General features: G+C 36.3%; 5 protein-coding genes across 5 annotated transcripts in view; 3 read left to right on the top strand and 2 right to left on the bottom strand.

The window, feature by feature from the left end:
* Positions 1 to 15886, bottom strand: part of LOC134328804 (histone H2AX-like) — a 92717-nt gene that overhangs the window by 16397 nt on the left and 60434 nt on the right. The gene's annotated exons all lie outside the window — the stretch shown is intronic.
* Positions 4905 to 5317, top strand: LOC134328953 (histone H3). Its single transcript, XM_063010194.1, has one exon. It carries the CDS (start codon positions 4905 to 4907, stop codon positions 5313 to 5315), a length of 411 nt encoding a protein of 136 aa, XP_062866264.1. The 3' UTR covers positions 5316 to 5317.
* LOC134329074 (uncharacterized) lies at positions 8616 to 11089 on the bottom strand. Its single transcript, XM_063010320.1, has 2 exons — positions 10885 to 11089; positions 8616 to 8946 (listed from the first exon to the last, which is right to left on the bottom strand). Exons 1-2 carry the CDS (start codon positions 11079 to 11081, stop codon positions 8910 to 8912), a joined length of 234 nt encoding a protein of 77 aa, XP_062866390.1. The 5' UTR covers positions 11082 to 11089; the 3' UTR covers positions 8616 to 8909.
* On the top strand, positions 13663 to 13988 carry LOC134329055 (histone H4). The gene has a single exon (XM_063010302.1). It carries the CDS (start codon positions 13677 to 13679, stop codon positions 13986 to 13988), a length of 312 nt encoding a protein of 103 aa, XP_062866372.1. The 5' UTR covers positions 13663 to 13676.
* On the top strand, positions 14718 to 15143 carry LOC134329045 (histone H2B-like). The gene has a single exon (XM_063010290.1). The coding sequence runs from the start codon at positions 14718 to 14720 to the stop codon at positions 15090 to 15092; it is 375 nt and encodes a 124-aa protein (XP_062866360.1). The 3' UTR covers positions 15093 to 15143.

Here is a 15886-nt window from a genome sequence, read left to right as displayed (position 1 = left end):
GGATTCATAAGGTTTACCTGCACTGAATGAACAGATTCATAAACACACTACCGTACCAATACCTTTAACATTATAGTGCAGGTACATGAAATAGCATTAATTCATGTCTTATTTCATGAGTAAGTAATAATTTATTCCTACATGTAATACATGAATTAATTCATAATTAATATGCACTAGTTCATTTTGTCTAATGTAAGTGGTGGACAAGGTACACAAACCATGTAGTTGAGTTGAAGTAGAGATATCCAAGGTAACATATTACTCCAGTAAAAGTAGTAGTAAAAGTAAAAATACTCTTTACCTCCACTAAAGTACTAAACTAAATTTACCTTCAAATGTACTTAAGAATGAAAGTAAAAGTAGCATGATTTATTATGGCTCTGATGTTTTATTATCATTTCTGTAACAAGACTCTTGATTAATCAACTTTTAATTAATCAATTTTAGGTGAAAAGACTCTAGTGTCAATAATTTAGCTTAGCTGACTAAGCTAAATTCAGTTATACCTATTAATTAAGATAAACATGTAACATTTAGTGCTGAGCAAATGCTAAATAATAACAGTATTACGTATATTAATGACATCAAATTCATTATTTTTTTTAAAACAAAGCAACAAACAGCTAAAAATGCTTGATAAGTAGTGGAAATGAATGGGGCTCTATGGGATGTTTGGAACTATACAGAGCTCCACAACCCGGAAGCTGCACAGAAAATATGTCCCGCCCCCTTTCCAACGGTTCCCTATGGGAGTGTCGCCACTCTGTTCTCTCTACCGCTCTGCCTGAGACATGACGGCGCGTTTATGATTGACTCAGCTGTGCCTTCGCTCTAAGCCAATAGGAGAGAGGCCAGTTTGCCTATATTACACCGTTTCGAGCTCTTTCTCAGTTTACTTCAGTTTTGTTCGACGAACACATCTGATCATCAAAATGAGTGGACGAGGGAAGACCGGTGGAATGAAATGAATGGAATGGAATTAATAGGATAAAACAACTAAAAGTATTAACAAGATCAAATATTGAATTATGGCAAGTTTTAAAAGAACAAATTAGAATGTTTTTTAAACGAAAATGTAGGGAATTGCATCAACAAAATAACGACATTTATGATAAACTGTTGGATGAATATATTGAATTATTTACAAAATCTGGGTTGACCTCTGAAGAAGAGAATAGATTAAATGACATTAAAATAAAATTAACTGAAATTAATGATGAACTAACTATAAGCCCTCAAATGCAAGCAGGTCATGACATAAATCAACCAGCAAATATTACAAATATAATTAAACAATTAAGAGAAGGAAAATTAAATAAATATATTGCCGGGATACGAAATGATAAGGGAAAAATAATTGAGGATGAAAGTGAAAAATGTATATTAATAAGAAATATCTGTGAAAAGATGTATAAAAAAATAGAAGTAGACATTACAAAAGTGCGGTCCTTTTTGAGTACATGCACAAAAGATACTGTTTATTGTTCAGAAGACCTAGGAAGACCTATATCATGTGATGAAACTCTTATTGCCATTAAACAACTAAATAAGGGTAAATCTCCCGGCACAGATGGCATACCCACCGAATTCTATCAGTTATTTAAACAAGATGTGGGGGAATTATTGGCATCCGCTTTTAATGATGGAATAAATAACTGCAAAATGCATGAATCTTTTTATCAAAGTGTAATTAACTTAATTTTTAAAAAAGGAGATTCACATGATTTTGATAATTGGCGACAAATTACAATAATGAACGTAGATTATAAAATATTTGCTAAGATTTTAATGAATAGAATAAATGAACATTTAGACAATTTGATAGAATTGGAACAGACATGTGCAATAAAAGGCAGATATATGTGGGACAACTTGAATTCTTTAAGAGAGATAATGACAAATAAAAACATTAACGATTATTTTATTATTGCTCTTGACCAAAAGAAGGCTTTTGATTTAATATCTAGAGAGTATCTTTGGTTGGTGTTGGAACACTATGGGTTTCCTCCTAAATTTATACATATGGTTAAGCTATTATATAAAACATCTGTGACACAAGTAAAAGTAAACAGTGTTTTGACAGATTCCTTCTTAGTGGAACGGGGAGTTAAACAAGGCTGCCCCTTAAGTGCAGCCCTTTATGTACTAGCTATTAGCCCTCTTCTAAATAAAATCAAGAATGACCCAAGAATACAAGGTATAAAACTTTCTAAGAACAACATAATTAAAATCTCAGCTTACGCTGATGATATAACAGTTTTTATTAAAAATCAATTCGAATACAATATATTAAAAGACTATTTTAATGAATATGAAATAATAGCAGGTGCAAAACTTAACCAAATGAAAACAGAAGGTATTTGGATAGGAGGAAATACACAACCCTATCTAGAAGTTAATATAAAAGAAGAAATAAAAGTACTGGGTATATATGTATCTAAAGATAGAGCACGTTAACTAAACTGGGAAAAGAAAGAAGAGTCAGTGAAACATGAACTGGACAAATTCAAAGGCTCTAACTATAAAACTCGCATACATATTATTAAAACCTTTATTTTATCTAAATTATTATTTCTTGCTACTGTTTTTCCACCAGATGAAAAATGTATTAATCGCCTGAACAAATTGTGTATTAAATTTATATGGAATACAAATAGGGAGGTAACAAAACGAACACTTCTGTTTAAACCAAAGTTACAAGGAGGTTTAGGAGCAATCGACTTAGGCATTAAATTAAAAATTGCATTTTGTAAAAACATAGCACAAGCAATGGAAAGGAAGGCTAAGTGGATACTAAAGGAATCTGAATGGTTGAAACAAAAAGGAAAGAAAAGAAAAGATGTATTTTATTATAAACTTATTTATGGTGATTTCACATTTAAGCATACAAACTTAAATATTGACTGGATTAACTTATCAAATAAAGAAATTTATAAATTAATTAATACATTTTATCATGGAGAAACCTTACAGTATAGACAGACAGATTTAAATGAAAGTAAGATAATAATTAAGAACATACTCTCTAAAAATATTTCTGAAAATATAAGAGACACAATGTGGCTAATAATAAATTATAGACTACCTGTTAGAACAATTGTGAAATGGAGTTGTTATGTCACCACCACTAAATGTCCTATACATGGTTGTCTGGAAGAAGAAACAATTGAACATCTTTTGTTGAACTGTACAAGAACCACCAACATTTGGAATAAAGTAAAAACATTAAATTTGGATTTTGATATAAATATGAGAACAATAATGTATGGTATTTTTGATAATGTACATACAAATATTGAAGAATTTACTGGCTAATTATTTGTGTGGTGAATACAAAGATTTGGAAAACAAGATGCAAAATAATTATAGACCAAATTAATATAAGTGCTGACATTGTTTTTAAACAGATTGTTTGTCACTTAAGACGGTTGCGAACTGAAGATCTTAAAGCTAAGAAAAAATTTCCATGGTCGATACTTAAGTTGTAAAAATTTGTATGTAATAGATTTTATGTTTTGTATGTGTTATTGCTGTGTTCTGTATCTTGTTCTGATTGTAATGTAATGATAATAACTTTGTTCTGAAAATCATGTCTTAATAAAGATCATATTTAAAAAGGAAGACCGGTGGCCAAGCACTTACATATCTCACTGATTTACTTCATCCATACTCACCTACTCGTTCACCTCAGTCATCAGATGAAAACGTACTTGTTGTCCCCCCTTCCAGGCTTCGTTCTATGGGTGACAGAGCTTTTAGTATATCTGGTCCAAAACTCTGGATCTCCATTCCTAAGCATTTGTAATGTGATTGAATTTTGTTAAATAAAATTATTTAAAAAAGGAAGACCGGTGGTAAGGCTAGGGCTAAAGCCAAGACTCGTTCATCCCGTGCCGGCCTTCAGTTCCCCGTGGGCCGTGTTCACAGACTGCTACGTAAGGGTAATTACGCCCACCGTGTGGGAGCTGGTGCTCCTGTCTACTTGGCTGCCGTGCTGGAGTATCTGACCGCTGAGATCCTCGAGTTGGCTGGTAACGCCGCCAGAGATAACAAGAAGTCTCGTATCATCCCTCGTCATCTGCAGTTGGCCGTGCGTAACGACAAGGAGTTGAACAGACTGCTTGGAGGTGTAACCATCGCTCAGGGTGGTGTGCTGCCTAACATCCAGGCTGTTCTGTTACCCAAGAAGACCGAGAAAGGAGCCAAGGCCAAGTAAAGTCGTTCTCGTGTTCTAACCAAAAGGCTCTTTTAAGAGCCACCCATTTCCACAGAAAAAGTGCAATTTCCCCAGATAATGTGTAAATAAAACAGATATAATATCGTTTCATAGAATCACACGGCATAAAACTCACATGATTTATGACATGGTAAAACTAATAATTCAATATGTACGATTTATTTTTTCTCTATCTTTACATATGTCTCTATATACATACATTATATGTATACATAAGTGAAGTTTTATATCACTTGCAGAAGCAAAACCAACAATACAGACAATTAAAAGTGGTGCAACAAACGTGTTTGTGTAATACACATGAAACAAAAATAATAATAATGCTAATAATAACTAATAATAAGCAAAATGAACGAAATAATCAATATTATGTTTTTTTAAAATGTATATACTTTAAATGCGATTGTAGGCTGTGTTTTAAAAGCACAAAGAAACAAAGGAAAGTATTATAAATCCCGCCAACAGCATAGAGGAAATATTATGTTTTCTGAAACGAGGCAGCGGCGGAACACCGACCAGTCAGCGACATTTGACGTAAACACGTTCGTCCAATGAGAAAAGTGCATCATCAAGACGCAGAGCGGCTCTGGTACTTAAATAGAGCGTGTTGGGCGGGCTAACATATTCTGTCCTACAGTTGGTGAAGTGCGGAGTTCCAGACGCGATGGCAAGAACCAAGCAGACCGCTCGTAAGTCCACCGGTGGTAAAGCGCCGAGGAAGCAGCTCGCCACTAAGGCTGCCCGCAAGAGCGCCCCGGCTACCGGCGGTGTGAAGAAACCTCACCGTTACAGGCCAGGTACCGTGGCTCTGCGTGAAATCCGCCGTTATCAGAAGTCCACTGAGCTGCTCATCCGCAAGCTGCCCTTCCAGCGCCTGGTTAGAGAGATCGCTCAGGACTTTAAGACCGATCTGCGCTTCCAGAGTTCTGCCGTCATGGCTCTGCAGGAGGCCAGTGAGGCTTACCTGGTCGGCCTGTTCGAGGACACCAATCTGTGCGCCATCCATGCCAAGAGGGTGACCATCATGCCTAAGGACATCCAGCTGGCCCGCCGTATTCGCGGAGAGCGTGCTTAAACGAACCCACTCCATCCAGTTATCCCCAAAGGCTCTTTTAAGAGCCACTTACATGCTTCCACTGAAATGGGCACTTTTCATAACTTTTTTTATTTATTTATTATTGGTGTGTGCGTGTTCCGTGTTATAATTTAGTTATATTTATCAGTTATAAAAATTAGGAAATAGTGTTTGTGTGTGTGTAGAGATGTACTTTACATTATTACAACAATTATAAACACATTTATTCAGAATAATAAAATACTATTCTAGGTACTCAACACAGGGTAATTACAGGCATTTTAGAACTAGATGGTAGTAGTAACTGTAATTATAATGTTATGAAGAACCAATAGATGATTAGTGGAGCGTTTCTTCCATCTCGTGGCCAAAATGTGAAAACACGAACTAAATCTGTGTGTTTATGTGTGTATGTGTGTGTTTTCTTTTATGTATGTATATTTTTATGTATTTTCATGTAATATAAAAATTTTTAGGAGAATTTAGTGGCGTTGGTGTTGCACGGTGTACACAGTCTGTATTTTGTACTGTGTGTGTGTAACCCTAATCTTTGTCCTCTGAGTCCCGCAGCGCCGACTCCCATTTCTGACGGGTTTTTGTCTCCGTTTGCAGGTTCTCCGGCTGGTACTCACACTCAGGCTGGAACTCATTGTTCTCGCTACCTGATCTGAAGGCATGAGGACCCAGGTGTGGTTCATCACCTCCAGGTGCGCCTTGTGTTCCTAGGCAGCACAGATGATATCTGTTGAGTCCAATTTAAGCCCAACCTCCTTCTAACCCTAATTAGGATAACCCCAAGTTATTTCTAACCTAAACTATGATAACCCCAACATGTATCTAACCCAAACTAATATAACCCCAACATGTATCTAACCCAAATTAGGTTACTTAATTTACTTTCACGAAAACAGGTGAGCATAAAAAGTGTAGGTTTTCACATTAACAATACACAAAATCTTATTTCTATAACTTTTGGAACTTAATGACTTCATTTGCTGTTTTTCAGTTCTTTGAAGCAGTCAAGAGCAACTTTGTGATTTCCAGAAAGTACATAAAGCACTATAAAAAGACCTTGTTGCTTTTGTATTTGAGCTAGCAAAGCTTCACACCTGAATGTTGTGCATTGTTCACATTCTTGTATTTCTCTCTGTGTTTAGTACCGTAATGGGGATTTAAATTGTACACCCTAAACAGCTTTACTTCTGACTTCAGTAAATAAATAGACGCCCGTGTCTTGTTAAGAAATCACAGTTTCTATCTTTTGCACTTACAGCTCTGTTTGCGAACACATTACGGTGAAGCTGGATACACTCGCACACACCTAAATCATAAACTGAGAGGGAAATAAAAAAAAACCCAGTCCACCACCCCCCATAAAAAATAAAAATAAATAAATTCATTAATTAATTTGAGTTCACACACACTGACTTATTTCTAAAACAACACATGGCTCCTACACTTACACAACAGATTCAAGTCTATTTTAAGTTTTTTATCTGATACATCTCACTTATTAAGATGCACTTTTTTAAATAATTCTTTTTAAAACTCAGAAATGGCTTTAACACAGCTAACATTAAAACATAAAATGTCTTCTTTCACTTATTTGGATTTTATTGATACACAGCTAAGATCACTTTCACTTTAATCAAGATGTGTCTGACTTTGAAATATGTTTATGAAACGTTATGCTTTAGCAGAATATGACTTATAACGTCCCATTTCTCACAATACAGTGAAATATACAAACACATTTTTAACACAGATGTCACTTATAAAGACTTGCATCAGTGTTGTTCAGCACAGACAAATCCAAACACTGCTTTACATATTTTGTATGTATTTATTTGTTTAATGTATTCATTGTTTATGTATTTATTTAGTTATTCACTCATTCATGACCCTAACACCCACTGCCTGAGTGGAACATTCCATTTTCGGACACTATGTAACATGGTCATAGAAAAAACCTTATTGTGTAAATACCGTACATAGCATAGACTATATACACACACCATTATAACCAGAAGAATCAGTTCTTTAAAATGATATAAAACTCAGTATGGTTATTTAAGTGTAATATAACCAAATCTATACAAAAATCCTTCAAAATCAACCTAAAAAACCTCTCAATTTTTATTTCATACATAAATACTTACATTTTTAACACATTTCTGTGCAATTTAGAGAAAAATATAGAGTATATGAAATGTTTGCAATTTTGTGAGCCATTTGTCAAGATAATAATTTTGAATCTATCATCTTCTATTCAAAAGTTATGATCAATTTAGCAGAAGGTGTCATATAGCAATTTAGAATGTTCGTGTAGCTCCTTTTTCACCTCACTTTTTACCAATGTCAGCATACACTATAAACCAATGAAAGTGTACTTTTATGAAAAAAAAACCTGCATATACACACACCATTATAACCAGGAGAATCAGTTCTTTAAAATTCTATGAAACACAATGTTTTTCAAGTGTAATATAATAAATGTTTACAAAAAACCTTCAAAATCAACCTAAAAAAATCTCTCGTTTTTTATTTAATTCATAAATACTTACATTTTTAACACATTTCTGTGCAATATAGATAACAATATAGAACATATGAAATGTTTGCAATTTTGTGAGCCATTTGTCAAGATAATAATTTTGAATCTATCATCTTCTATTCAAAAGTTATGATCAATTTAGCAGAAGGTGTCATTTAGCAATTTAGAATGTTCGTGTAGCTCCTTTTTCACCTCACTTTTTACCAATGTCAGCATACACTATAAACCAATGAAAGTGTACTTTTATGAAAAAAAAACCTGCATATACACACACCATTATAACCAGGAGAATCAGTTCTTTAAAATTCTATGAAACACAATGTTTTTCAAGTGTAATATAATAAATGTTTACAAAAAAACCTTCAAAATCAACCTAAAAAAATCTCTCGTTTTTTATTTAATTCATAAATACTTACATTTTTAACACATTTCTGTGCAATATAGATAACAATATAGAACATATGAAATGTTTGCAATTTTGTGAGCCATTTGTCAAGATAATAATTTTGAATCTATCATCTTCTATTCAAAAGTTATGATCAATTTAGCAGAAGGTGTCATTTAGCAATTTAGAATGTTCGTGTAGCTCCTTTTTCACCTCACTTTTTACCAATGTCAGCATACACTATAAACCAATGAAAGTGTACTTTTTTCTTAATTATTACTAAATTGTCAACATTCATGTTTTTGAAATAAGACAGCAGATAAAATGTATTTGACAAAATAAGCACTCTAACAACAGTGTATAGTTCAAAAAAATTAAAGATTTTTATTAGAATTATATACACTTCTCATTCTATAAATAATTTCTAAACAACAATACAATATAGTTCAGCACTACTGAAGAACATCACTCCATAAAACAAACTTTCAAATAATCCAATTCAACAATACAAGAAAAAGCAATTATTTGTTCAGGATAATCATTGAACAATTCAGTAAACAGTTTTGAGGCAACAGGATATCAAATCTCATCTAAGCCATTTTGCCAAAAATTCACTACAACATATTTAACAGACAATGCACAATGGATAATTACCTCAAATTACCTCCTTCCAATGAACACTGAACTTTGACCTGTGAAGAGAAAGAGAAACAAAGAACATATACACAAACACAGGGGTTGAGGAAGGATGAGAGGGACTGACAGTAGAAGACAGAAGCCCTGTGTAGGTCTAACTGCGAAACTCATCTCCTTCGCTAGAATGCCAAGACTGAAAACAGTTTCGATTGCCAACTAAACAAAATCTTCTACCTTGGCACTCAGGAGCCATGCATGCAATCTTTGTTTTATTTTCTTTTTTGAATTTGTTGTAGCAAAGCCAGCAATTTCTTGATACTTGCTCTATCTGAGGAATGTGGGTGACGTAAAACGATGAGGAAGTGGTTGGAGCTACTGAAAGCTGAGATGGCAAAATTGAATCGACGGCAATTTCTGCAAGTTGGCGTGACAGATTTTCCCTAAAGTTTATCTGGCTGTAGCCTGCTGAACTAAACCCATAACGTGATGCTGGATTGGAATGATGCCAGTCCTGAAACAAAATGAAACTATTAACGACGGCTATGTCCACAAAATGGAAGAAAAGTGTTTTCCACCACTTTTGAGTTTTCTGAAGCAGATTGTATGTGTTTAACATTTGATCAGATCTGTCAACACCTCACATGTGTTTATTGTAGTCCTTTACTACAGCTGGTTGACGGACTACTTTTCTGTCCCACGTGGCACCATTCTTTACCATCCTAGAAACCTCTGATGAATCATTAGCATTGTGGAAATTAGAGAGGCATGTAACTGCTCGCGTGTCCTTCCACTGAACTACTAAGACATTTCCGTCAATTCTACACCACCTCATATCACCACGGTTAGCTTGCCGCTCCCATTTCTTGACATCTTTGAAATCCACTGGGAATTTCTTACGATTAATCCTACATGTCCCACAAGCATTGATTCCCCACTCCTTAAGTCGGACCATAACAGTTGGTGATGTATAGAAGTTGTCAAACCATACTGTGTGACCTTGATTTTTAAATGGCTGCACAAGGTCTTCGATCACTTTTATAGCCAAATCAGTTACGCGCCCATCAAGACTTCCTGTGTAAACATCAAAGTCTAAGGTATATCCCGAATTTGAAGTTGCAATGACCCACAATTTGAAACCCCAGCGAGTAGGTTTGCCCTTCATATACTGCTTGAATCCTGATCGACCTTTTGATTTTACCATTCTCTCGTCTATGCTCAGATTTTCATTAGCCTGGAAAAGCTGCTGACACTTGGTTTTGAGGTGGTCCATCAGGTAACGCAACTTCCTAAGACGATCAAGATTATTTTCTGTGGCAGGATCTACAACATGGAGGGCTGCCATCAATTCCTTGAAACGGTCACGGGACATGAATAACTTGGCCCATGAACCCTGAAGAGATTTGGTTCCCCAATATCTGTGAATGCTGTGCAGGGACGTGAAACCCATGTAAATAAGGAGCCCAAGAAAGCGGTAGAATTCATCCGGGGTCACTTCTTCCCATGCCCCATGATGGTTCGCATAAGACGGCCTATTCAGTACAAGCTCCCACCCCTTAGAGTTTGTAAACTGGCAAATCTCGGCAACGATGGTGTACGTGAAAAACAACTTGAAGAAGTCTATTTCACGCAAGGTACTTGTGGCTGACCGTACAGCCCTATGCACACTTTCCAGATCTATGCCTACTGGACGAGAGGGATTAAATGGTATGGGCTTTGGTGCTTCTGTGTCTACATCAGCATAGGAAGGAAAGGATACAGAGTCAGGAAAGCGTTTCCGCTTCCTACCTGACATGGGACAAGAAAGACTAACCAAACCCATAAAAGAAAGCAAACATTAGTAAAAATCATAATCTCAGTTTGTACTCTTTTGTTAATTTTAACTTTTTGTTGGCAGCCCTGATTGTGTGTGTGGATGCAAATGCTGACATTTATTGTCAGCATATATGTACACACACACATTTACAAATACACACTATTGGAATACATGCATTTACCGATAGGAGGTTGTTGGTTGATCCCTCTGCTCATCTTGCTCCTCTTCATCCTCTTCTTCCCCTTCATCCAAGAGCTCCATGTCCATGAAGTCCTCCTCTTCAATGGTCATGCCTTCATGATCTTCATCGCTGTCATGTTCAGCAATAAGTCTAAGCTCGTCAGGGCCTAGCCGCTGTCTCCTCTTCAGAGACTCCATAAGGCGTGCATATTGAGCCTTGTCTCCATCCATGTCATAATAATAAAAGAAAAGAGATTACAGTGAATAAAGGTGGTGACAGTGATGTTATTTTAAAAATAATTACATATATGTAGAATTCAATCACAAACACTCTATATGTTTTTGCCAGAGAAGCTAATGTCCACAGGCTCATGTTTAGAAGTAAACTCAAGTACACTGAACCAATACATATGACAAAAGTTTCTCAAATCTGGCACATGGTTTACACATAAAACAATAATTATCTAAGAGAAGCAATAATTACAAGAAAAAACTTGATGCTATGGTTATATTTAAAATGTTGTAAATAGTCACAGACTGAAATGTTATGCACCTGTATGCTTTCAAAAAAAGCTTTCAAAAAAAGTTTGATACCATATTTTTGTGTCCCTTTCAAATATATCTTGCAATACATTAGAAAATTATGCAAATCTGACAGAAATATTTTATAGATAAAACTATATTTTACTGATACAAGTAAGAATTACCACAGAAAATAATATATTATGGTAAAAAAAGAAGTTATAAATTGCCCAGACTGACATGTTATCTACTTATATGCACCTATATGGTAGCATAGCATACTTTAGTCTCTCAAATAAATGCAGCAATTTTTTAGAAAATGATGCAAATTTGACAGAAATATTTTATAGATAAAATAATATTTCTCTTTCACCTTTATGCTTTCTGCCTCAGCTTACTTTAGCCAGTCATGCTAAATGCATGCAATGCAAAATGTAATGCTATTATGAGCAAAGCTACGGTGATTTCTAAGCAGACTTTAGACAGTATTGAAGTAAAACAAGTAAGCTAGAACTGATTTCAAGATTACATGCATAAAATCTAACTTTGGAGTTTGAGAGCAGCCTTTAGCAACCTTTTCAAACCACATGGCTGCAGGATGTAACAAACAGCTCCGGTAGCTTAGCTTAGCTTAGGTTCACTACTAATCACTTATTTGTGTAAAACTGCTGCATACTTTACAAACTACTAAACAAACGAGACTAAAAAGGTATCTGATAAACTCTCCACACGTATTTATTTCCATCTAGATGGACATAAAAAACATTACAATCGATTCAGAAAGGAGAGTTGTGGAGCTGACTGACTAAACTTAGAACGCAAGTCTCAAACTCACCTCAACTTTTACAAAGCGTAAACACTAATAATATTACAATTTTACCATTAAAGCTAAGTTTTCTGAGTAGAAATGAAAAGTAATAACACTAATAAACAGTTTTAAAATAAATCTTACCTTATTTCACTGACAGAATTTCTCTTTCTGTGTTGTTCTCCAGTCGACTGTCTCAGCAGCGCTCCGTGTGAGGGCGGGGCAAATGAAAAAAATTAATTCTCCGCCTTCTCATTAAATATGCAAACCAGCCACGACACAAACCGCTTGACCAATGATATTGCCTTTTAGACTGGGTTGTCAGCTACCTGGGGCAGTTTTCAGATTTACAATCAGTGATTGGACGGCGGAGATACAAGGCTTTAAGCCATCGAAATTATTGTTTCGAAATTTGAATGGGCCGGCTCTAAAGGGTTAACAAAACATCTATGGCTCTAGCAGTCCAGGTGACACATATCCAGGGCCTGCTGTAGCATAGTGGTTAAGGTACTAGGCCAGTGACCAGAGGGTCACTGGTTCAAGCCCCACCACTGCTACGTTATCACTGTTGGGCCCTTGAGCAAGGCTCCTAACCCTCAACTGCTCAGACTGTATACTGTAATGTAAGTCGCTTTGGATAAAGGCGTCTTCTAAATGCTGATAATTTCCACCTATTTTACTTTTTTTTTTAAACTCTCTCTCTCTCACACACACACACACACCTGCAAAAGCTAGCAACAAACACTGGCGTTGTCCATTTATATGTTACACATTCCAACACAATTTTACCATCATGTTTTATTTACCCTACACCTCCTCCTACACTGCTGCAGGTGTTTTAGATCTTTGTTTTTATCATAACGTGTCTCTAATGCTACTTTCACAAGCACTGAAAGGTTTCTAAAGCTTTGTGTTTAAAATTCAATATTCACTACAACTGTACTGATATGAATTAATATGAGTTGTTGATCATACACTGCTGTATTCTCCCACACTGTCTTTCCGTATTCCTAATATGTTTTTTTTTTGGGCTACATTGTCATGTCTCTAATGGCAATTTGTCCCACCTAATTGTACAATATTAAAAAATGCGACAAACATGGCGATTATACAGTAGTACATTGTAATAGTGTTCAGGGTTGTTTCTTTGTTTGTCTTTCTTTCTTTTGGCACAACATGTTTAGAAAAAAAAATTCTTAACATTGAACATTAGTTACAGAAAAATATGTCATGTGGAATACATCACATCGATTGTGGACCGATTTACTGTGGGGGAAAAACAGTGGAGGTTCTAAGTTACGCGCTTTACATGAGGCCTACTCCGAGCAGCTTCGGTCACAGTGGGCGGTCGCTGCTTAACTCCGCCCCATTGTCTTCAACTAGGTCCGGTAGAGAGAAATAACAGGCTCGCTGTGAACGCTCGTCCTGCATTGACTCGCATCATCTCGACGAGAGCAGTAACGATGTCCGGAAGAGGAAAAGGCGGCAAAGGTCTTGGAAAAGGAGGCGCTAAGCGTCACCGCAAAGTTCTCCGTGATAACATCCAGGGTATTACTAAACCCGCCATCCGCCGTTTGGCTCGCCGTGGCGGTGTGAAGCGTATTTCCGGCTTGATCTACGAGGAGACCCGCGGTGTGCTCAAGGTTTTCCTTGAGAACGTCATCCGTGATGCCGTCACCTACACCGAGCACGCCAAGAGAAAGACCGTCACCGCAATGGACGTGGTGTACGCTCTGAAACGCCAGGGACGCACCCTGTACGGATTCGGCGGTTAAACGTTCAGACCTCCACGCTAACACAACGGCTCTTTTAAGAGCCACACATATTTTCTACAAAAGATAAAGTTCTCCTTTTTTATTATTAATATTGTTATTAGTAGTAATACGTTCACTGATGCGTACATTTGCAAATCACTTGTTTAGCCCCAAAAGCTTGAAAGCATCATTATAAGTAAAAAATAATAACACATTTACTGATGCATTTTTTTGTGTAGCCATAAAAACCTGGCGTTATCATTAATAGTTTTAGTATTACGTTTACTATCCGATCTTGTTTAGCTTTCATACGGCGTGTTTGCAGACTACCAATGTACAGCCATACTGTAGATTACACTACAATCATTAACACGATCTCTGTGTAAAATACAGTAAAACATTGTGCCCGAATGCTTCGCTTAAAAAACAAACAGAAAAATATCTATCTATCCTATCTATATATTTATATATAAAATTTAATAAAATATTGCTATTGAATCTTTTAAATTCGGTTTTAAAACATGTATCGACCTCAGATTAAGCGGGAACAGACAACAAAGAACAGATTCTAGTGAATGGGGCAGAAGGGGGCGTGGAACGGTATGTTGTCTGTCCAATAGAAACCCAGGACCTTGGACCAATCAGAGTTACGTGTTCCATCTTGGCTTACTCAGCATGCAGGGTTAATAAAGCGGGCGTGTAGAGCGTCTACATTCACTTGCAGTTTGTTCTAGAGGAAACAGCAGCATCATGCCCGAACCAGCGAAGGCCGCGCCCAAGAAGGGCTCCAAGAAAACCGTCCCCAAGACCGCCGGCAAAGGAGGTAAGAAGCGCAGAAAGTCCAGGAAGGAGAGCTACGCTATCTACGTGTACAAGGTCCTGAAACAGGTCCACCCTGATACCGGGATCTCCTCCAAGGCTATGGGCATCATGAACTCCTTCGTCAACGACATTTTCGAGCGTATCGCTGGTGAGTCCTCTCGTCTGGCTCACTACAACAAGCGCTCCACCATTACCTCCAGGGAGATCCAGACCGCCGTGCGCCTGCTGCTTCCCGGTGAGCTGGCCAAGCACGCCGTGTCCGAGGGTACCAAGGCCGTCACCAAGTACACCAGCTCCAAGTAAAGCGCCTTAGTCGCTCTGGCAAACCAACGGCTCTTTTAAGAGCCACCCATCTTATCTAGTTAAGAGAATTTTCTTTTTTTAAATATTAGATCTGAATATGTTATACCACCTTTATCTAGATAGTTTCCCATGTTTGTAATACTTGACTCTTTGTCTTTTATTTTTTAATTAATATATTACTGTTTTTGGGCCCTGACTGCCACGGAGCGAGCGTTACCCAGAAACATTATAGTGCAGGTACATGAGAGCTTCATTCATCTCTTATTTCATGAGTGATTAATAATTGATTCCTAAATGTAATACATGAATGAATTCATTATGAATATGCACAAGTTCATTTTGTCTAATGTAAGTGGTGGACAAGGTACACAAACCATGTAGTTAAAGTAGAGATATCAAGGTAAAATATTACTCCAGTAATAGTAAAAAATACTCTTTACCTCCACTTGAGTAAAAGTACTAAAGTATTTACCTTCAAATGTACTTAAGTATGAAAGTAAAAGTAGCATGATTTATTATGGCTCTAATGTTTCATGATCATTTCTGTAACAAGACTCTTAATTAATCAACTTTTAGGTGAAAAGACTCTAGTGTCATTCATTAATCTGACACTAATGTTTATTAAAATTATCATAAGAACAAAACACTGATTGGTGTGATCGCTTCACGTTTCCTTTATTTTGACAGTGTTATATTTTTATTCACACATAAACCAAAAGGAATCAAAGATTGTTCAGAATGTAGTGGAGAAAAAAGTAAAACATTTCACCACCAAATGTGGTGGAGTTAAAGTA

This window comes from Trichomycterus rosablanca, chromosome 15 (genome assembly GCF_030014385.1).
Source record: "Trichomycterus rosablanca isolate fTriRos1 chromosome 15, fTriRos1.hap1, whole genome shotgun sequence".
In the NCBI taxonomy this organism is placed as follows: Eukaryota; Metazoa; Chordata; class Actinopteri; order Siluriformes; family Trichomycteridae; genus Trichomycterus; species Trichomycterus rosablanca.
The sequence above is the reverse complement of the archived record's forward strand: the minus strand, read 5'-3'. Positions and strand labels throughout refer to the sequence as shown.